The sequence below is a fragment of the Poecilia latipinna genome, unplaced genomic scaffold (assembly GCF_001443285.1).
Source record: "Poecilia latipinna isolate Pla-1442-1.1 unplaced genomic scaffold, P_latipinna-1.0 Scaffold575, whole genome shotgun sequence".
NCBI classification, from domain to species: Eukaryota; Metazoa; Chordata; class Actinopteri; order Cyprinodontiformes; family Poeciliidae; genus Poecilia; species Poecilia latipinna.
The window spans coordinates 221,195-245,240 of NW_015113191.1; the positions used below are offsets into that span (position 1 = coordinate 221,195).

Here is a 24,046-nt window from a genome sequence, read left to right on the forward strand (position 1 = left end):
GTTGTGCAGGGTGACCTTTATGCGCCCAATAAATGCTACCAGCATCCAGTCTTTTTCAGCAAGTGATTGTATTAGTTTCCTTTTAAGTGAAGAGAGAAGGCAGCCTGCTTACGGCAGGGACACGACTAATTACAGGCTCTGTGGATTGTGAAGGTCAGCATCATCGCCTGGCCCCCTTCTCATTTCACACTCGCCGAGAAACAAGATATCTGGTGCACAAACAAACTGCTGCTTTTATTATTATTATTATTATTATTATTATTATTATTATTATTATTTGACGGTTTACTCTAATTGGCGGCGGCTTGAGAATATCAATAATCCACACATAATGCAGTTTGAGGTTGAAAAATAATTGGGTGAATGTTGTTGCTGCCAGGATACATTTTCAGGGGATTTAGCCGCTTCTGTCGCTGTTTTGTCGGCTCATCTGTGGGACCTGCGTGATCAATGTGGGTGTCGTACCTCTGTCTGCCACATGGTGGCTCTGTAGGTCAAAAAATGCCCCAAATGATGCATGTATGTCACATTTCTTTCATCTTAATTTCATCTACTTATTGTAGCGCTAATCTGTTTGATAAATGAATTCAACCAATAAAACAAATCAACACTGAGAATATAATTTATTATTATTATTATTATTATTATTATTATTATTATTATTATTAATATTATTATTATTATTATTATTATTATTATTATTATTATTATTATTATTATTATTATTATTATTATTTAAATTTTTCCATTATAAAATGTTCCTGCTCCCCATTAACATTGAAGAACTTGGCAGGTGGTGAACAAAGTGAGTGCAACCTGCCTTCTCATTCTTTCTTTTCTCTTTTGCGTCAAATTAAAGTGAAGCTCTTTGCAAACACACACACAAAATAAATGACGTTTATTAGCGTCAGCGTTGCTTTAAAGGCACCTAAAAAGAACAGAACCTTGCAGAAGATGAACTGAAGCGCTTCGTGTTGCCTTCGCTGTGTATGAAAACTCCTCCATAAACAATGATGAATGAAACATGAAGCAACAACCATCTTAGAGAAGCAATGGAGAAAAAGAGAAGTGGAGAAATTCAGAGCAAACAACAACCTTGACACTTTTTTGGCACCGCTATATTTATTAGCATAAGCTAACCCCATACAACTTCCTATACAATAAATGTCTCATGCATTTTTTTTTTACTATTTATACTTTAAATGTGAGTGATATGGAGATATTTTATTAGTAATAAATGTATTTCTGTGTCTCTGTGTAGATGGGGGATAAAACTGTTGCCCTGCAGTAAAAACATCCTGGGTTTGTTCTCTAAACTACATGTGTTGGCACTTCACTGCACAGTCCAAAAACATGACAGCTAGCTTAATCGATTTCTCTACATTGTCAGTATTCATGATTGTATGTGCGCAGGCATGGTGGTGTAAACTTTCAGATCGGCTCTACATGAGAAATGAAAGGAGAGAGAGAGAAAAAAAGCCTTCGCTGTCAACCCATCGGTGAAGTTTTCTAAACTCTACTGGGACTTTAACTGGAACTGTTTGGAAAGATTTGAGTTTTTCTTCAATAAACACTCCAGGTGGATCCGATGCGAGTCAAAGCCCGTACCGTACTGTTACGCACGGTAGGGGCTCTGTGATGCTGTGGGCGTGTTTCTCATCCAAACTCCTTGAGGACCTGTCAGAGTTCATGACTTGATGTGTTCTTCTCAATTTGATTTCAATAAAAACCTGGTTCCGTTACCGGAAAAGTGAAAGTGGGTCATCAGCAGGATATCAGCACAAAAACGACTCGCTTGACGAATTATCAACCATCTTTTATGGTCCTTAATCCAACTTGGATTCCTGGAAAAGTTGCTCCTTCAGCTTCTAGAGTTATCATTTCACGTCATATTCTAGCTTGCTTTGGAGTAACGCTTTCATCTATGTGTCGCTTTCAGAAAGACACAAGACTTTTTGTGAAGAATAACAACACAAACAGCCCGGCCAAGTGATCCCATTTCACCGACATGCGTCTGTTGTATACAGCAACCTTTGTCACTACCTGCAGCCTGTAATGATAATGAACAGGAGGCCTAATGCAGGCCTGTAAAACACCAATCGTGTCAGGAGGATTGATGGGCCGTGCCGGTGTTCAGGTGAGGAGTAAATGGAGCAGGCAAGTGAAAGGTCTCAAAGACGCTGAGTGAAAACAAAAAGGATGACAGGTCGAGGAAAGCTGATTTGTAGCAACAGCGGGTTGACTTAGCAGCGAGTTTGACGTGTTTTCACGCCGCTCGGCACAAGCGATTCCTGAAATCTCGCTCCTTTGAAACCGCTCCGAGCGTTCCCGCTGAGACGTAGACCGCATCGCCTCCCAGATCCGGATTTCACGACCTCAAATGGAGTTGCTTGATACCTGCCCTTTCTCAGCCGCAGACATGCCTGTCAGGAACTGACAGAGGGAGAGACATAGCCTTTTTGATAAATTGTACAATTCTCCTGCTTGTCTGTGTCTGTCAGAATACATCAGTCGCCTGACTAACCCGTCAGTTCGAGGCAGTCTGAACGCCAGGCTATTGTTACGCCCCCACTGCCTGCCGCAGGAATAGAAGCATTTAGCCATGCTTGAGAAGACTTTTCATCTCGCCGTGTAGGGCTCTATTACACCAATACGGCCACAACAGAATGCTTTAAAGGCAACACCAAGGCATTCGACACACTGTTAGTTTGTGTATAGAGCTGGGAGCTGAATGTTTAACACATAAATCTTTTTGTAGATGAGGGGAGGGAATCAGCAGGACGTTGATACGGAAGGTAAAGCTGTGGAGGCTCATCATGGAGCCCGGGCATTTTGTTTCTTGGTTCTTCTTCCTCTCACTAACATCGGGTTTTTTCCTAGCTGGAAGACTTCTCCCGTTCCCCGAGGGATTACCTTCAACACGCACATGCCCAGACCTGAATGAATTCAAAATGTACTTTTCAAATTGTTTTTCAGAAGAAAATGTCAAGGCTTTCAAGGAAAAGTTAAATGGTACTTTGTAAAAGAAAAAAGTAATTTCCTCCTAAACATACAGTAACACCTGCTGCTTGTGCCGTCCATGGTGGCAACAACTCCCCAATGGATTATTGACGAATGAACACGAACACAAATATATACATATTATTATGCTATATTGTATATATATATATTGAAAAAACTGGTTGTGTGACTGCAAATATGTTCATTTTGTTTCACAGTAGAGTAGCTAACTTTAAGGTGTTCACTGTGTTTAGCCCGGGGGGGAAGACGCTGTCTCTCTCTGCCGATTGTTTTTATTACAAATTGCAGTCTGCATTGTTGACCTGGAGGTAAAAGTCTAACCAGTGTGTGTCCAGGATGCGTGGGACATGCTGAGCTGCTAGCTGCCCTCTTTTGCTGACCCTACACCTGCCTGCACAAGTCCTGGGTGGAGGGAAGGTCAGCGCTGATGACCCTCGCTCCAAACCTGATTGATTGTTGAAGTATGGACCTGTCTGGTTTTGTCGTTGTTGTTTTTTCCAGATGGGCCAAACCTCACAGTGATGGATGAACTCAGGGCAGAGTCTGAGCTCTGTGTATGTGAGGATGATCTTAGGTCCTGAGATAGGATGGTTCCTAGGAACTGGAAATGATCCACAGTATTTTGAAAATGGTGAGGCGGCAGAGCGTGGAAGGAGTTGTTCGGTAGCACACCGTCACCTCCACTGTCTTGAGTGAGTTAAACTCCAGATGGTGCCGATTCACTTCCTGTCCGTATTCAGACTCCTTACCATCCTGGTTCAGACCAATGACTTCTTCAAGTTTCAGTCGTTTCACAGACGGGTCCGCCGAGGTGCAGGCATTTATTTACAGAGAGGAGAGATGTGGGGAGAGAACACAGCCCTGAGGGACGCCACTACTGATGGTTCCTGTGTGGGAGAAGATGCTGCCCGGTTTAGGCAAAGGTGGGGAAACACCACCAGGACTTTGAGCTTTTCTGGCATTCTGGTGCTGAAAGAGGGTATTCACATGTTTATCAGTGAGCTTTAGTGCATTCAGAAGGTCAAAGGGCAGAGTAGTTGGAGGAGGAAGAGATGCAGGTAATCCTTTTTATTACAAACAAGATTGTTGCTTTTGTGGTCATTCTCTTTCTCATGAGCACAGAAGTGAAAAGTTGTAGCTGTATTTGTTCAGTTTACTGTAAATCAACCCAAGCAAAACATTTGCAGTGTTCTACAGGTCAGAGTGCAAGAAAACACTACGAGGAAGAAAATTATTATTATTATTATTATTATTATTATTATTATTATTATTATTATTATTATTATTATCATTTTACTGTAGGTGTTATTAATATCCTCATCAAATAGATTTTAAATGCTGATTTCTTTCTGGCCCCTGACATTTGCTTACTGATTAAACATCCTGGATGTTTACAGGTATAAATCAAGGCAACGGGCAAAAGCTACAGGCTACACATACATCTGCACATAACTGCTTGGATATGTTGAGCAATTCGCCTGATATTATTTCACATTTCCAAAACCGACTTTGTGTGTCGACCTTTTCCTGGCCTTTTTTTTTTTGTTTTTTTTTTTTTTGTTTTTGTTTTTTTGCAACGAAGCCTTTAAATTTTATTCTGACAAAACACCAGCTGCCAAATATTGTAATGAGGAATCTTCAGTAAGAATCCGACGTGCTGAAGAGAAAGCAACACGCTTTCATCTACATGAGTTTATCTCAGCTGTAGCTGTTGAGCTTCCTCACATATGTACAGATCGTTTTCTGATCATGAATGTTGGCCAGTACTTTCATATAAAGCTCAAAATAACTTTGACCACAGCTAACCTAAACACACTGTCTCTTTGCTACAGCTATGCCTTCTGCACGAGTTGCAGGTTAAATTCTTACAAGTTTTTTTCACTAGAGGGAGCAAAAAAATAAAAAATAATAAAATAAAAACAAACAACAGTATTGCTTTCTTTTATAAATACATATATTTGAAGCTTCATTTTATCACTAGTTATTTTACAAGGCAGAATATTTGCTTCAGTAGATAAATAAATAGGAAAAGCATTCTTCATGTAGTGCTGCTGCTCCATGATGTGGGAAATGTTGGCAACATGTGAAACTAAGCGATCTTGTTTTTTAAAAAAAACTGGCCATGAAACACAGCTTTGTTAAGTATTTGCTTGAAGAGCACCTTGGAGTGTTTTTTTTATTGTATTTTCATTAAACTGCACCTGTACTTCTTAACACACACGCACACACGCACGCACGCACACACACACACACACACACACACACACACACACACACACACATTTTTTCTCTTCTTGCTGTTGTCCTCTAAGTAGCGGAAATTCTTTTTTCTATAAAGAAGTATGTGGGTAGTTTTCATATCTTACACCTGTCTGCATTTACCTCATTAGCATTAATTCATACTTTGTTGTGATTTTAATTAGGGTGCCAACTGTGGGCAGACTTTATATATATAAAACAGATGCATGAATAATAAAAAAAAAAGGTCACGGTTTTATCCATCTGCTCTCAAGTTTGAAAGAAGCAGCTTGTTTCAGCAGAAAACGGGGTTCTGTTTAAAGGTTATGAGTAGTAAATGTCTTACCCAATCAACAACCTTCTTTAGTGACTTCATATAATATTAATCTTTATTAGTTTGTCCTGCAGGATGAGACTGATATTTAGTGGAGGAATGGCCAAGACCAAAGTGTCTTTGGCCATCTTTAAATTCCTCCAAAGAAAATCATTGCATTTTGTAGAAAAGTATTGACGCTACACCACTTCTCAACTTCAAGTGTAAATAATAATCAGCTTTTATCCTCTCAGAGCATTTGTTGACGCGTCCAAATGTCCCACAGCAGTCCTCGAATGAGCTGAAATGTGTTTTTCTTCATCAGTGGAGTCTTGCGCAGAAAGTGGACGTAGAGACTAGCGGTTTTTAGCGAGTTGCTGATTTCTTTTTTTGGAAGAACTGTACCTGCTGATTCTCTGTGAGTGGTCACAATTAGGTTTTAGTTTCATAAGTGACACAACCAGCAGGTCTTGGTCATATCGTCTGAGTTTGTTAAGGAGGTATGGATTTAAAAGGTCTCAAGTGTTTGCTTGAACATCCTAAGAGCGAGAACCAAGACGGCGAAGCATACTGAGCAGCCAGTACAGCTGGATGAGTGACGATTTGACGTGAGATAAAAACTGTGAAGGTTTGGTAAGAAGTCTGGCAGCAGCGTTCCACACAACATGTAGAAAACCCAGTGATGGTTTGCTTAAGCAGGTGAATGATGAGTTACAGTAGTCGGTACATTTTGAAGAAATAAATGCACGAACAACAACTTCCTGTCCTGTTTTTGAGATAATATTACTTACTAAATGCTAACATTAGCTTACATACAGTTGCACTGATAGATGGCAGGGTTAGTTTCCAAATGCTGACCGCTTTCTACCATTTCTTTTTTTTTTAGAAACTAAGACTTTGCATGTTTATTACTTATTCCTTGTAACAAACAATTTTAATCACATACAACTTCATTTAAGGACATTTTTGTCTCAGATTCCATGTTAACAGCACCATTGTCTATACAGCTCTGGAAACAATTGAGAGAGCATTTAAAACGACCCATTTTTCTGATTTTACTCTCTATAGGTTTATGTTTGAGTAAAACGAACGTTGTTCTTTTATTCTGCATTTCTCTCAAATTCCAAGCAGAAATTTAGTATTTATTTGCAGAAAATGAGAAACGGTCAGAATAACGACAAAGATGCAACGCTTTCAGACCTCAACTAACGCAAAGAAAACAAGTTCATACTCATTTAGAAACAACAATACTAATGTTTTATCAGAAATCAATATTTGGTGGAGTAATCAGGAGGCTTTCAATAGGGTTCAGTGCAGTGGTCTGTTCATATTTTTCCAGAGTTGTACATTGATGTATTTAACACTTATTTATCCTGCTGCGTTAGCTCAATAAACCTTTAAACAGAGCCCAACTTTTAAGATTCATTACTATCCCCTCAAAAATACAAACAGCTCCATCCCAGGTCTGACGCAGGCAGTCATTAGAGGAGACCGGATCGCCTTCTGACCTCATTACTGCAGCCAAAGATGAGCTTCTCTTTGTTCTGTCTGCTGGCCGTGGCACCTCCTTCCTCCACCTGCTAGACTCTGTCTCTGCTCTTCTTTGTTCCTCACTAACTGGCTGCGTTTCTCTCTCAGGTGTGGGGGGCCGTCAGACTGAGCGGCTTCAGCCGGCTAAAGTTCTGCGAAAGCAGGGAAATGAAATTTTAATTCTGGGAGTAACTAAGATTAAACAAGGGGAGCTGATTGTGTGTGATTTAGGGTCGAACTTTTACATAGTTACTCTGAGCTTTTTTTTGTTTTTTAAACTGCGCCTACTAATAATACAATTACAGCTGCAGTCGTAGTTGTCTTCTGAAGTTGTGTTCTTTTTTTTCAGTTCTTGATTTTATTTTTTTTTTTATCAGTGGATGGAGGCTTTATGTTTGCACCAGTGTGTGTGTGTGTGTGGTAATCTGGCAGCTGCTCCAGCCTCAGGAGAGTCTGAGACAGAGAAGTGAGGGAAATGAAAGTGGAGGGATGATGGTGGAGCAGGGTGGGAGGGGGGCGCCCTCGGTGAGCCAGGGATCATTGATGGGGCTCTCTGGAGAGAAGAACAAACAAACTTTAAATCAGAAAGGATGAGAGGGGCCATGGCCTGCAGAAATAGAACCCTCGACGGTCTGTGTGCGTGTGTGTGTGTGTTCGGACGCACTTTCTGTGCATGGCGCACTCAGTCGGGCCTGAAAAGTTTCAGAGTCTGTGTAAAGTCACGTACATAAATGGAATCTGGGCTTACGGTACAGTATAAGCAAGGTTTTTCCAGCGGTGTAAAGAGGCTTATAGGTAGCTGGTAATGTCACCAGAAGGGTTTGCTGTTCTCGCCCGAAACTCTTAGGAGAGCACAACAAGCTTTGCGAGGGAAGATAAGGCGGCCGCGAACCATTCAGGAGCCTTAAGCAAAGATTAGATTCACTAAATATTTTACCCAACAGTAAACGCAAACACCAGGCATAAAAGTCTTTTCCCCCCGGGGAAGTCGACTGTTTAATTCGCTGAATAAAACATAACTTTAACACCTACGCTATCTAGTTCCAAACATTAATATTGAACAGAAGTCTATTTGCACATCATTTCTGAAGGATTTCCAGGTTCACGCTGCAGCTCCGGTTAGGCTTCTGCTCGCTTACAGACGTCTCAATAATAGATGGAAACAATATTTGTTGACTAACCATTTTCAGCGTTTTTGGCCGTGTCTCTGTTGGGATTTATAATTGAATGCTTGTGTAAACTTTAGAACAGGTTGAGTTTGGTAATATCTGTTGTCATTATGATTTTTCTTTCTTTCTTTTTTTTTTTTTTTTACTTTTATTTAATATCAACGTAGAAAATACATGGTCCGATACGCTGCATTCGTGAAAGGAAGATAAAATCACGAAACTAACAAAGAAAAGGAAACAGTTGATATTGTATTATTAGCCGTGTGTGTGTATTAGAGTGTGTGAGCAAAAATGGTGATATGAACGATATTATCGCTATGTAGAGCATGTTAAACAAACCACAAACAAACAAAAAGCATTCATACTGGCAATAATAATAATACATCAATAAATTATGAAAGACGGGTAGATATAGACATATGACGGATCAATTAATGAAACTGGTAAATTAATTCTACTGGGTGGAATTTGTTATATTGCTTACAGGAACTACATGAAATGAGAAGGGAGGAATGATGCCGAAAACCTTCTGTGAAGTACTTTATACTCAATGAGCAGTTTGGGTTTTTTTTTGTCATATATGAGATATTATTGCAAATGTTAATCCAGAAGTCACAATCTGTGTTTATATTCAGATCTGTTTGCCATTTTGAAGTAGGTATTGATATTGTTGAATCAATCCTGTTTAACATTCTGAATATCGACTGATGATTTTTTTCTTTCTAGACGCAATTTTAATTCTTTCATTAGGATCTATAATGAGTTGTTCTGGGTCATATTTACTTTGCATAAGAGATTTTAATTGAATATATTCTAAGAATTGAGTACCATTAAGTTTATATTGTTTAGTTGTCATTATGATTTTAAAAAAAGAGCAAATACAACTATCTGAAAGCAAATGGCCCTATATATTTTAGGTGCTTTAAATAATTGTCATGGTATGTAAACTTAGGAGCCCAACCACAAGCAATCACAAAAACTAAGACATTATTTGCATTGCGTCTTGTGAAAAACGCAATAATCGCAGCCTAAAATATTCAGAAACCATACTCACACACTTTGGATTGGAACAAAACAAACACAAACGCTCAAAAGAAAAAAAAAAAGTTGTGGTTTCCAGGGAGTGGTTCTTTTATCGGTTCTTTTATCATGTGTGGGCCTCTCTGTTGCAGTGCTCCCTTTGCTTCCATTAGTTGGTTCACTTTGTCTAAAAACGACTCAAAAGAAAACGAGTGTCTTTCCCCCCCCCCCCATCATCTACTGCTGTTGTGTTTTCCTTCTGCGTGCAATGACAAAACCAGAGGTGCCTTTGTGGTGAAGTTAATGAGGCCACGCTGCGGAGGATAAGAGCGTCGCTAAAGAGTGTTTATTTATGAATCAAAGACTTAGCCTGGAATAAACCAAGGCGTTTAAACATCCGTAAATACTTCAGCAGATTTATTTCATCCTCAGAAAGAATTGCTCAGCGTCTCGCGGTTTGAATTTGAACCTGGCATTTTGCTGCAGCAGTCCACCAGCGTGCCTCTGGAAAGTTGATTCATTTGTTTCTCCTCCTCGTGTCTGTCGTCCGCAGTGTCGTATCAGGTGAAGCAGGGCACCTGCGAGGTGGTGGCCATCCATCGCTGCTGCAACAAGAACAAGATTGAGGAGCGATCTCAAACTGTCAAGTGCTCCTGCTTCCCGGGGCAGGTTGCCGGGACGACCAGAGCCAGACCCTCCTGCGTGGAAGGTAAAAAGTGTGCGACAATAACTCATGAGAACGGTCCAATCACTGGTTTTATCTTCCTTAAGCCTTCAGCTCTTACACACACAACCGGTTGTTGCAATTGAAACGTTCTTGATGGCTTTTCTGTTGCTTATTTGCATGAGAAAAGGGGAATTGAGTCATGTGAGAAACATGGCTGTCATCTGTCAGCTGGAGTCGACAACAAAAGTTTGGTGTTAAACTCAAAGGCGACTTCAGTGTTTGTCAGGAAATCTGGAATATTTCTAAATGTCCTGAATTCGCCGACCACTTAATTACATACTCGATGGTATATTTTACTGTCATGATGGACTAATAAGACTAAGTAATAACTCCAGAGCTGCAAACTTTACGTGGGTTTCATTTCACATTTTCTCATGTAGTGTCTAGAGACCTTAAAGGAATGGTTGCATCCAGGTGTTGTGTCACCAAGTATAACGCTAAGCTTCAGATGCAGTGGTGTAAAGCACCGTCCAACTGGACTCCACATCAATACACACTTGTTCTCCAAATTGTAAAACCATGCCTGGTAATCCGCTGGGCTTATCTGGGATTGGCAGATCCTGCCCGACTGAAATGAGTCTGGTAAAGTTTGGTGCATGGGGGGGATCATGGTGCAGAGCCGTCTCTCAGGAACCCTGTTTAGTTCCAGTTGAAGGAGTACATTTCCTTTGTTGGACCTGGTTGGGACCCTGTTCCAACATGACTCTGCACCAGAGCACAAACTTAAGGTCCATAAAGGCTGAATGAGCCTTTATGGTGTGGAGGAACTTGACTGCCCTGCACCTCAATCCAACACAACAGAGACGGTGAAACATTTCCCCTGTTTGTAAGGAGCTTTCCCCAAAGAGCTGAAGCTACTATAGATGCAAACATTAGGCTGACATAGATTAAGGCTGGGATGCCACTCAAGGTTATATGTGTTAATGGAGACGTGTGACTACAATACAAGATGGAGGGAATCATACTTGAATCTAACGTGTGTGTGCAACTTGTCCCATCATCACGTTTTATTTCCCCTTAACGTTTGCTTTATGTCACTTTGTGAACCGTAAAAACTTTGTCTGAATTCTACATTGTAGTTTGTTTGTTGAACTCTTGTTTTTGCAATAACTGAGGCACTGATTAATCTCACACAGGTCCTAAATGTGTCTAATCAACTAGCTTGACTGAAGTTGCGATCACTGTAATGATGTTTGGGTTTCACGTTCTGTTGTTTGCTTCAGTACTTTTGCCTTAGTATCTACTCAGTTTCTTCTCCAGTTTTTTTTAAACAGGTTTTGATAAAAAAAAAATTATCTTCCTGTCCACCAGGTTCCAGTTTGTAATCACCACTCAGTGGGCACACACCTGCTGTTGCTTAAGCTAAAGTTGCATCTTGTCTTTTATCCTCTGCTTCATATTTCACACTCTCTTTTCCACTTTCACTTCTTTGTTCTTTCTCATGTTTTGAGGTTGTGCTTTGGATGTGCTTACATTTCATTTTTAATTAGTTATTTTTGCTTTATTTGCACTTATGCAAGGCTGCTGTCCTACCGGACCGCTTGCCCGACATCCGAACAACAAATCTGTTGATGAAAACAATATTTATCAATTATCATGGCAATAAATAAATTCTGCTTTAAGCAAGTCTAAAATACTCAAGACTCACCTTTTAATCGTGTTTAAGGACATTAGAAGTTGACTGAAGACAACTTCTACTAACTCCAGGATTCCTTCAAAGGACGTTTAAGGTTTTGTTTATCAGTTTATGGTTAGGATTTTAAAAAATGTTGTTTTTTAACATGCGGCGCAGATTAATTGTGCCCCTGGGAGATTTCAATGGGGGACCAACATGAAATAGAAAGTAATTCTAAGGAACTGCTGTCATTTAGGTTTTCTACCTTTAGATGAATCAGATGTTGGATGTTTAAGCCGCTGCTTAAAGAAGTTCAGAGTATATTACAGATATCTTTTCCCTTTATTTGTACAACTTTTTTTATGATATAAGAGAACAGTTTTATCTTAAAAGATGCAATATGATACAATCAAAATCTTGTCTGACTGGATTTTGCCACTATAGTTGCTGATTTCCTGTTACAGTCTAAAAAACATAAAGGTTGAGATGCTGCGTGAAGGGTTGTGTTTTTCTGTGATGGACTGGTGACCTCTCTAGGACACTTCCTGCCTTTTTCTCATTGGTCATTACATGTAGGCACCAGCAACCACCCCTAGCATTGAATGACTGTAGAAAATTAGAGAGGAATACGTTGTGAACAGCTTATAATGCTAAGAGTAGTTTAGTCTGAATACTGATCGGAACAATTAGCGAAGGCCGATGTTTGTGCAACACGCTCCGCTCAGCTGTGACTTCATTTCCAGACCAAAGCTCTGACGTCTGAGACAAACCGAGTCCAGCATGCAATGGCTGCAACGCTGTGGAGGACTGAAACCAAGCAGTGCACGTGTTTGTGGAGTGTGGCTTATGTTTTGCTTCTTATCTCTGCTTCTTTGTTCTATTTATGGTTTTTTGAGGGGTTTTTTTTCTTTTATTCCTGAGTATTGTGCTCTGCTGGCTGCATCCTAGCGCTAATACCCAACTGCAGTGCGGTCAGAACGACCACTAATGCATTCAGAGAACTACTGTGGACAGACGAGACCAAAGCAGCATAAATCATCAATGTTTAAATGTAACTAACATATTCAGTTTGCAAATAGGTAAGTCAGTGTGTTTGTATTCAGCTGGCTTTTCTATTGAACTTTGGTTGTTTTCCTGTAATTCCCATGCTTTGGGTTGCATTTAGGCTAATCTACTGACATCGTAATACACTACTAAGTTCAAGCAAACACACACATGTGTAAACCTGTTTTTGTCTCCTGGTGTGAGGTCTTGATGCTTGGCTGTGGAAATGACAGACAGGCAGATGGAGGGTCTTGGTGGCGTCCGTAGACTGCTGTTAAACCTGTTTGTCCGCTCCATGAGCTTTTTCCCGGCAGGAAACAAGCAGTGTTACTGACCTCTATCATCCGCAGGCGCTCCACAGAGATCAAGCACACACACACACACACACACACACACACACACGCACACACACACACACACAGACACACGCAGAGTCAGCCATCCTGGTCAGCCATCCTGATCGAATCACGCTGCGTTAGCCGCACTGCCAGAGGAAGATACATGGTTGCCTCGGACTGGAGTGGAGCCGGTGACCCTCCAAAGCGCAGGGGGTTATTCAAACTGTTAAGGTCAGCTGGAGAGAATTGAAACTATTCAGAGCTCCCACTAGAGTGACTCTATCAGACTGTCTGCTGCTGTGATTCCTTGTGAGAACGGAGAATCAGCACATTTGTTGACCCATGTAAACAAAACCTGGGTAAAGTGAGCCACACAGTTTTAATAGAATAAAGCAAACAGACAGACAGACAGATATTTGAAAGCCTTTGTTCATTTTTATGGTAAATGACACGTTCATTATTTCATAAAGTTTTTATTTCTATTTGTTAAAATGTGCTGGCCTAATTATATCTAAGTTTGAGTAGCATATACTCAATTTAATTTACACGCAAATTAACAAACAGCATTACCATTTTTTGTTAAAGGTTTTTATAAATAAAGTCTATCTATCTATCTATCTATCTATCTATCTATCTACTAGTTCAGTCACCATGTTGCTGTTGCGCCATGTGGCCAGTAGGAGGAGCTTTCCCCTCTGAAATGGCTTCTCCACAGTCACACCTGCTGCATCATTCCAGCTCTGTTTTCAGGCCATAAAAAAGTAGATTTGTTTTTTAACCTCTTTGATGAGTTCCTAGATGGGAACTGTTGCTTGATAATGATAAAATCAGGCAACCATGGCAAAGATGATTGGCTGGGTAATGAAAGTCAGGAGGAATAAGGAATCGCGTGAAACTCCGCTAACCTCTCGGAATAGTCATTGCCCCGGTGCCTTGCTTTTGTTTGTTCAAACCCAGGGCTTTGCTAAAAGGAAGAAGTGTCACTGATGAAAGGCTAATAGGTTTACCATTTGACTGAGCCTCAGTCAGAGATAAATTTGTTTTGATGGTTTTAATGACTTTTTTTTCCCTCTGACTCACAAGTCTTTTGCACAGAATCGGCACACTTCCTCCCGTTCTCTCGCAGGCATCTCATCTCTGGCACTCACCGCCTCTCGCTTGCAGATCGAGGGCTCAGCGGGACTTATGCTGTGAGTCACGCTTGACCTCTGAGTCTGGGGTAACAAGATCTCGCCTCATCCTTTTATTCCAAAGCACACAAAGGCATGTTGATGCACACTCTCCACGCTTGTTAGACTCTTTTTCTTGTGTTTTATTTTAAAGGCTCAATCACTGATGGGCCAAGGCAATCCCCTCTCAGTAGGAACCCTTTGTAGAAAAAGCCACAGAGTAAATGGAGCCACGTTATTGACGATGTCTGAAAAATGGGTAAACCCTTCTAATGGCTGCTGTCTTGTACGGCGCGTCTTTCATCGTAAAACTCTTAGAACCAGCTTCCTGAATCTTTTTTTTTCCCAGCTCAGATCAAAGTGGTGCTGGAGTCTGAGAACAAATAATATTAACACAAAATTTACATTAAGTTACCTAAGTGTTGATGTCAAGACATTGAGAGAAGTCTTCCGTTACACCTCCATTCAGCTCCTTCAGACTAGCCAGCAGCAATTAGCAAACACCTGGTGAAGCTGCAGATCTGCTGAGCTAATTATAGGAGCTACTGCTCAGTGGAAGTAGCTCCTATAAAAACACTGTTAAAAGGTTAATAGAGGAGCCATGTTGTGATGACTTCCTAAATGAGGGCTTTTAGAAAGAGTAGGAGTTTTTAAAAGTCAAATTTCTTTTAAGTCATATTACATTTTTTTACTGAAGCTAACAGCATGTGATTGTGCCTGGAAAATACATAATACTGCCCCTTTAAAGAAAATAGAACATCATAAAAAAGTGGAAATATGAAATATTTCACTATATGAGTGTGTAATATTTGAGTTTCTCTTTCTGAAATGAGGGGGGGAAAATACTGAGACTTTTTGCGATCACCAAAGCTCCATGGCAACCATTTGATGCCAAAGTCTACATGCCAACTGGTTGTTTACCAGAAAGCAAAAACTTTGTCCTGAGCGGAGTTTGATAGAATTTACTGGGAACATAATAGTTTGGTCAGATGAGGTTAGGAGGTTTTTACAACAGAATAGTACGGGAAACCTGTTTCAGTTGGTTGGGTGAAAAAAAAGTAATTCTTTCATTTGGTTTGGTTTATTTTCACTTCGCATTTGAAAGTTGACAAAGCCGTCTGTCAAACAGCCACAACAGCTACTTGTTTCTGGTGCCTTCACAAGAAACTGTCCAGTACGAAAAGCCGTCGGAGGCAGAAAACTTTCCAACATTTGTCTTTGTATACAGGAGTCGAACGGAGCGCTACATAAAAAGACAGCAGTGAGAAAGACTTTCGAAACGCTGCTGTGGCTACACAGACACCAACGAGCTTTCACACCTGCTGTCCGAATAGTAAACCTTTTAAAGTGGACCAAACGGCTCCGATGTGAAAGTGCCCAAAGGTTAAGCTTCTCTACAACAAAGAGTGAACTTGTGGAAATACATCCAAGGTGCAGTATCAGTGATTACAGTGGAGGATCTTTGGCCTGCAGTTTCCACAGAGCGGAGCAGAACGGGTCGGTGATGTTTGGTACGCTATGTTAGCGCGTCTTCACCAACAGTTGGACTCTCACTGGGCAGGCGGGGTCATGCTGCGTCCAAAGACCTTTTTTAAAGTGGGTGTAATCACAATGTATTTAAAAAAGTCAGGCGATTGAAAATAAAAATTCAGGAGGCTCTACCAGTACACTGAAAACAGGTCATCGCTGGGCCTTTCAGCAGCATAATTGTCCGTAACATTTGGCCAGATAAACACAAAAAGACATGAAATCCCCAATCTCAGCCCCCAGGCCTAAATCCTGTTGAAAACCTGCGGGGTGAACTGAAGTGGAAAGAGCATAAGAGGGGCAGGTCCCCCCCCTCTCCGCCTGCACCAGCCTGGTGTAGTATGACAGGATGAGACTCCTCGCTCTCCTAAAAGCTGTGGTACAACTTAGTTAGAGTGGAGATATTGGCTGGCACTGAATCAGAAGGATTTTATTTTGCAACTGAACTTTCACAACTCAATAAACAACAATCCGTCGCGTTTTCATGAGGCCAGTTGTTCAGACCATATACTCGCCGCGCTTAGATGCGCATTATTTTCCTCCGATAGCTATGAGCTGAAGTCATACAGGCGTAGCCGTATGTCAGCCTTCCTCAGACAACATCATTACGGAGGACGGCGACCTGATAAAACTGGAAACAAGTGGGCTTTGTTCCGTCCGCGACAGGCGTCGTATTTCATTGCTTGTTGCACAAAATTTCGTTGAACATTTCATCAGGTATCAACCAGCTGTTGTTTATCACCTTTCCCTTATGGTGGAGCTTTTGTCATTTTTTTGTTGTTGTGGTTCTTTCTCCTGTCCGTTCCCACGAAGGTGTGCCGCTGTCCAGTCTATTTCTGACAGTTTTCACAATGCTCTCCCCACCTGGGTTTTCTCATCATGCGTACCTGGGCTGGCATGAATATGTGAGCTCGGGCTACGCTGATGCAGTGCGTTATTAAATCACCGCCGGGAAAAAGATGGATGCCGCTCTCCACCTGCTTCTGTACCACAGGATCACTGAGTGGAACAGTTACAAAGCCGTGGGGCGTTCATAGCTCTGGGTCCATCCTCAGCCCAGATTGTGTGTGTGTGTGTGTGTTTGAAAGAAACCATTTGCCTTTAAATAATAATGACCTCAGAGTGAAGGCGCGGGAGTATTTATTATGCCTTCTACTCGATGCACAGTCGTTGCGGTATTTACCTACACATAAAAACCACAAAGCAGCCACACAGAGGTACAGAGGTGAATTGCTTGTTGTGGTTTATGGTCCATGTTGGGGCGGCGAACGACTTCAGTGCGCGACTTTGTTAAGTATTGATGGGAAAACACTCCAGAAGACTCATACCAGACTGCAGAGGTCGTACGCTGCTTCAAATCACGGCAGTTGGTCAAGCATTCATATTTCATTGGTTCATCATTTGACTTTAGATGAAAGGGTTAGAGGTCAATGACAGATTTTCTTCATAGTTTTTTTTAAGGTTGGAGAGTAACATTCTGATGGTTTCAGTGGCATTAACTTTGCTACAATTTGCCACACTTGAGCTGCAAAGTTCATGTTTCAACCAGATTTCCATATTTAGAGGGTGACACGTTTGCTTGTTTTGTAAAGTACCGCAGGGTGGGAAGCATCTCTGAGAATCAGTTTTCATGTCTTGCCAGACTCTCAAATGGTTGTGGGCTTTGACTAGGCACTGAATTTGCAGTGACGTAAACCAGGCCATTGACTCCATGTATTAGTGGCTGAGACGGATATTTTTGGCTGGCTAAGCATAAATTTAGCGACATTTGGAATGTATAGCCAGAAAATATTGAATTGTAGAGAGTTGTTTGTGAAACTACCTTTGCATTGACAAATCTATTTGTGACATAATTGTGCAGTCCCATTGCCCGATTCTTTCCATTTTCAGATAATTGACTATAGACTGATGGGTCACATGCTCAAAGCTCATAACGTTCCCTAACTCTGCTTTCATTTTGTTCACAACTTAATCCCTGACATATTTACCGCATCCCTTGATCTTCATGATGCTGTTTGTTCACTAATGATCGCTAATAAACTTCCAGGGCCTTCGCCAAATTGCTGAGATGAGATTATGTAAACATGCTCTCCATTTAGTGGTGGCAAATCATCTTTTTTAGGGGTATCAGAGTAAAAGGGGCAGGGTACAAATAGAAATGACACATTTCAGAAATGTTGGCGTAAAACATTTTGAAAGCTGTTCATCCTTTTACACTTTAAAGTTGTTAATCTCTCCTTGTTTCGTTTTCCACATAAAACCATAATAAAGTGCAGCAACATTTGTGAGGTGTTAAAATGTGAATTGGTTAAGGGATCATACATTTCTTTGTAAGATACCTCATAACTAGCTAAAGCATTAGCTCTGATGATACATTTTCATACGTTTTCTCTCCTTGTGTGTGTGTGTGTGTGCGCGCGCGTGTGTGCGCGCGTGCGCGCGTTATATTTCTGTATAGCCAATTAACAAACACAGTCAGCACCTGCGAGGCAGACTGGTGGCACTCTCAACGTGTTGATTGGCATCCTATTCAAAGCTGCAGATCTGTTGTTTCCTGAGCTGCGGCTGCAGTTTCTGCTTTGTCCACTTGATGTCACAAACATTACAACGACTGCAGAAGCCGAGGCGGCGAGGAGTGATCAGCGCCTTTCAAGGCTGAACGCTCTCTCAGAACACAAGCCGCGTTCAGACGCGGCGGCGGTGAGTGACAGCGTTCCGCCTCCTACCAGATTGACGCGCTGTCATCAGCCGGAGACGAGGCAGAGCTGCGGGCGGCCTTGTGGCGTTCCCCGTCGTTGACCTTATTTAGGGAAAACCCCAGAGACCAGGCAGGAACCCGGGGGGGATAGCATAGCCCCAGTCCCTTGTCTCGCCTAATCACCTGCACCCTGAGCAAGGCGCCGTCTAGACGTTTTACTGACGATCCCGCGCTGAAAAGTTTGTGGGAGTTCTTAAAAAGAGTGCCAAATCGAGAGCGGCCTCTGTTGTAATGAGCTGAAAGCAGGTGTGATGAAACGTATGCCAGAGCTGTAAATTTCTCTCATTTGCATTAGGCAACTTGGGTGAATATCAGTGCAGGCTCTTAATGAGAATGATGCAATTATTGTCAGAAGGAGTGAGCGGTGCTCCGTGCGCTGTATTCATTTTTTCTACTATTTTAGGAACGTTGCTCATTTTCACTTTGACTTGTGGTGCAAATGCACCAGGAGAAATTAATCAAGGTGTGACGTCGCATGTCAAATTTAGAACAAAGTCATCGGTAGATAAGTTAATAAGACTTTTTAAGTTAATGTTATTATTTACTTAGTTATTTTTGAAAGGTTATGTCAGCCAGTGATGAACTGCACCGCCCGCTAAAATTTTATTTAACATTTATCAAAAGTGCAGCATGCCTTCTTATTTAGTCTCCTTTTCTCCAATAGAAATAAATCAAATACAGTCAAGCCAATTGTTTATGTTTTCAGAAATCACATAATTAGTAAATGTAATCCATTTGAGAGTCATTTGAATTTGAATACAGCTACACTCTGAAGGATCATGAAGGCCAAACAAAGCGCCAGACATGTTAGAGAGAAAATGATTTGGAGAAGTTTGCAGTTCGGTCGAAGCATGCAGCGGTATTTATTCAAAGTTTTTGAACAACTCCCGAGAGAATCTGTTGACCCGACAACGAGTCACGCACTCCACAAATCTCACCATTATGGTAGATTTGCATGAATACAGCCACCGGTGGGAGAAAACCAGTGTGGTGCCCTGGCTGGATTCTGACCAACACGGAAAACATGCAGAGGAAAAAAGGTCTCCATAAAACCACATCCCCTCTGTGCAGCATGGAGGCGGCAGCATCGAGCCGTGAGAACGCTTCCCTGGTGCAGGCGGAGAGAAGGAAGCTGGTCAGAGTTGATATGAAGATGAAAGGAGCTGAAAACAGGACAATCCTGGAGGAAAACCCGTTTGAGCCCAAATGCAGAAAGCTTTTCCTTTTTTTGTTTCGCATAACGTTATGAAAATCATCCATCCTTTTCTTTCTCCTCCACACTTATTGGTGGTGATTTAGAACATAAAATCTCAGTAAAATTACACCGGTTTTGGTTTCATTTTGACAAAATTAGGCAAAGGCTTAAGAGGTGTGAACGTACATACAGAATATGTTTGAAAACAGAAACTCCTCTCCTGCTTTTTAACTAATCAAAGTTGGAGCCAGAATACGCACTTTTTAGCTCACAGATGTGAAACAACCGCAAACAGCTTCCACTGCTCCATGTTGCAGCCATGTTGGCTTTTGCAAAAGTGCCCTGATTAAGGCTAAAACTTGATACTTGTTTCACTTGTTTTTTTAAAGGAAAAAAACAAAACAACAACTACGTTCTGGTTTTGAACGGGGCTATGTGCTGGCTCTGCTATCAAACAGCCTCAAGAGAGGATTGTGAAGCTGGCAGCCAAACAGACTCCGCTTTGCTTGGCAAAGAATAAGTCTGCTACTGTCTTTCAGAAGATCACTCTGTGTTGTTTGTGGGCATTGGCTTTCATACAGATGAAACAAAACTTTAAGTAAATACACCAAGAGTTGATTAGAGCGCTTCGGTTTGGACGGAGTCTGCTGGCGTTTTCTGCCTTTTGCGTTCGCCGAGGCTTGTTGGGGAGGATGAGCTGCATGTGAACAGTCCCGACTCAACACTTGGGGGAATATTTTAAAGACATCCAATGGTGTGTTTTTTTTTTCTGTTTTTTTTTTTTTTTTTTTTTTTTAAATTAACTGATGCGTATGACTGTACAAACACAGCTGTGGAGTGAAGCAGGGATTTTGTCTGCATGGTTTTACACAATACACAGTTTTGAAAGTTCCACCGATTGAAAAATTCACCTTTTTTTTTTTAAATATTTGGGGTGATGACATCACAAGAGGCACAAAAAAAACAAAACAAGCTGAGCCGCATTAGTAAGTATGATAGTGAACTGCCAAAGTATTACATATTTCGACAGATTCTGAAGGATTCATGTTGCAAGTGGGCCGAACTCGCGTGTATAAACCAGAATTTGACTGTTGCAGACAATGAAGCTAAAGCAAATGGTTTTGCTGACAAACATCCACATGTACAGATCTGTTTAGACTTATGCTGGAATATTTCCATCTCATCGTTTTTCTTTTGGGTAGGGGCTGCAGGGTGGTAGCATTGTTGCCTAGCAGCAGGAAGGTCCTGGGTTCAAGTCCCAGGAGGAAGGATGCTGTTCCCGTTCATGTGTGGCTCCTCTCTGGGAGCTCCAGCTAAGATGGAAGGACGTATGCCTTTTGTGATGTCATCAGAGACATTTCTGATTAAATAAGGATTTACAATAAAATAGCTAAAGATGGAAAACTTTGTAGTTAAACTATATTTAATGTGAGTTAGATTTTGCAAAAAAAAAAAAAGTCTAGGAAGTCGCTTTAAAAAAACAGCTAAAACCATTAGCTGCTCCTTTAATGTAGTGATGAAGAAAAAGAAAACACATAAAAAGAGATTGCCTTGACAGCCAACGGCCAAATCGCCAACGGTCCAAATCGCCAACGGCCTTCTCCATCCAGAAAAAAATTAGACAAATGGGGCCAGTAGCTGATTGTACCTGTAATGTTTTTGTACGTCTGACCTGCTGCAGCGTGTCTCTGAATGGCGCGGCAGCTGCTTTATCTGTGAGACGGCGCATCAAGCAGCCATTCTCCATTCTCAGGCAATAAGATGCAGGAAATTAACTTAACCAATCTCTTAACTTAACCAAACTATCACTGCTGCTGCTGAGCAGCTCTATCATCACCTGTGTAATTGTGTTACCATTGACCTGTTCGTACCTGCCTCCAAATGCTGTCCGACATCTGAATTATGGGTGACATCACAGGTCTGTTACCCAGCCCGGTCTTTTTTTTGTCAGCCTGCTTTGTGTGTGTGTGTGTGTGTGTGTGTGTGTGTGTGTGTGTGTGTGTGTGTGTGTGTGTGTGTCTGTCTGTCCCATTCTCCTGGTAACACAATGAGATAAGGTACAGTGAACACCAACTCTGTAATAACTCTCAAAGGCCATGCCTATTAGCGCCGCGCACCATTCTGTGCGTCTGAGGCTACTGTTTTTGATGCTGCCACATTAACAAGCATTACACAGTCATTGGGTTTTAGAAGCTCTTACCGCCCCTGAGCCCACACATCATCGCAGTGGGCTTAACATTATGCCCTAAGAAAGCTGTGGGAGTTTTCTTCTCTTTTTTTTATTTTTGTTGAAATTGACCAACTTCAGGCTAGCTTTCTTTTTCTTGTTTTTTGTTTTTTTTCAATCTGCTTACGTTTTCTTCTCTCCTCTTCTCCTTTTTTTGTTAAAGAAGAAAATTGCCTCCTTTTGTTCCTAAACTCCCTGGTAGTCGTCCTCAACTGGCCTTTTTCCCTCCTCTCTGCCTCTCGCAGCTCATTTCCACACTACAAAGATGCTATACTGGTGCAAACCTGTTATTTTGCCTTGTCTTCCTCCGTCCAACTCTTTATTTTAGTCACAGTGTTTGTTTCTTTTTCTTCTTACATGGTGCTTGAGAGGATTTCAGCATGTTCCTATGCATGAAAGACATTTTTTTTTCTTCCTAACAATATCAGCTTTTCTCCCTCCTTCCCCGCAAACAATAGACACAGGGGTATCAAACATTTCTTTCTAAAGGGTATCAAAGTGGCAGCCCAGTGGTATTACAGTGCAGGAACAGGTACGTCATTTTAACCGACTCTAAAGTCGCCTGTGAGACTGGAGAGCGGATGGATGACGAGTTTGGTGAGAAGCAGTGGAGTTTTTCCTCAGTTGTCAAGCTGAGGTCTGATGATCTGGAAGATTTTAATGTCGGTTTGTAAGACGGTGAAAATGTTTGGGTTTTACTTCCAGATTAAACATGGATCTGAGAAGGTTTTAATTTTCTGTGCGCTCTGGGAGCTCCACTCGACGTGTTGACTGGAGCTCAAAGGTTTCATTTAGAAAACAAAGGCATCTGGCAACACATGAGTCATTTATACAAAGACGAGACTTAAGGAATAGAGATAAGGGGTAGGATTAAATAATTGTTTACTTCTTAGTATTCATTTCCCCCCCACCCAAAACATTAAAGTGGTGCTGAAGTTATTATTTTGTTCCTGGTTATATATGCACATGTTTTTTCTGCTCAGCTGTTTGCTTGTTTTCTTAAAAACATGTTTGAAATAAATAGAAAAAAACTAATAAAAATCAACGTACTCAGTTTAGTGGACGTACCTTCAATGCAGGCAGATCTCAATGGATGAGACGGAAACAAATTCAGGGGATGAAAGAAACTTGCAGTTCTTATCAAAGGGTTCGTATGTTTGCTTATGTCGCAACCACAAACTTCATCGCATTTTATTATGATTTTTTTTTGTGGAATAACTAATTGCTAAATGAATACTTGAAATGTAATGGTTTTCTACAGTTTTTCCTTAAAAAAAAAAGAAATCTAAAAAGTGCGGTGTGCATTTATTTTTCAGCCCTCCTGAGTTTTACAGACACACTTGTGTCACAAAAAAAAAAAAAAAAATTAACAGGACACCTTTAAGATAAACATGTCCCGCCCTCATGTTTACATTTTAGATAAAGATGGAGACAAGGAACAGCAAGGAGAGACTTTTTCCACTTTGAACCGACTGAATGACAACAAACGCTCTGCAGATTTGTCAACACTGTCTGATCAATTTGGTGTAAGACGGCTCGCCGGGTTTGGCACAAACCAGTTGAGCTCAGCGGCAATCGACTGAAAATGAAGCATTCTTTTTTATTTATTTTTTTTTTATTTTCAAATAGTCAATACAAAACGCAAAAATAAAACAGATACATTTGACTCTTGTAAATTTTAATAAAGGTTTGTCCTCATTAACACCCCCCGCCCCTTTTTTAATTTAGTCCATGACTACACTGCATGCAAAAGAATCGTTCCAGAGAGTTATTTTTTTTGCCGTCGAAGACATAGATTAGATCCTAATCATCATTAGCGGCTATTATTTTCTTTTAATTTGGAGGAAGCGGCGCACTCTGATAGCGTATCTTTATGATAATCTAGTTTCTTTGCTCTCTGTTTTACACAATGGGAATAACAATCATTGCCTTCTCTTTTTGCGCCCTGCGACTTTTTTTTTCTTCTTTTTATCCCAACAGGCCGTGCAGAAAGATAGACTTTCATTACCTGAGGGCGCAGAAACATTATTCATGCAAAAAAGTCATTCGCTCTGAGGTTTAACGGTTAAATATTTTGTCAGATCTTTGCAAATCTTACATTAACGCTGTTTTTACATGCTGGACTGAGTAATTCCAGACAGGATGTGCTGCTGAT

The 24,046-nt window shown here is 41.0% G+C and overlaps 1 protein-coding gene across 1 annotated transcript in view; it reads left to right on the forward strand.

Annotated features, from left to right (window-relative positions):
- Positions 1 to 24,046, forward strand: part of tafa4b (TAFA chemokine like family member 4b) — a 49,665-nt gene that overhangs the window by 19,004 nt on the left and 6,615 nt on the right. The window contains exon 4 of the mRNA XM_015042030.1: positions 9,845 to 10,000. Within this exon, the coding sequence (XP_014897516.1) occupies positions 9,845 to 10,000 (156 nt within the window). The remainder of the gene's footprint in view (positions 1 to 9,844; positions 10,001 to 24,046) is intronic.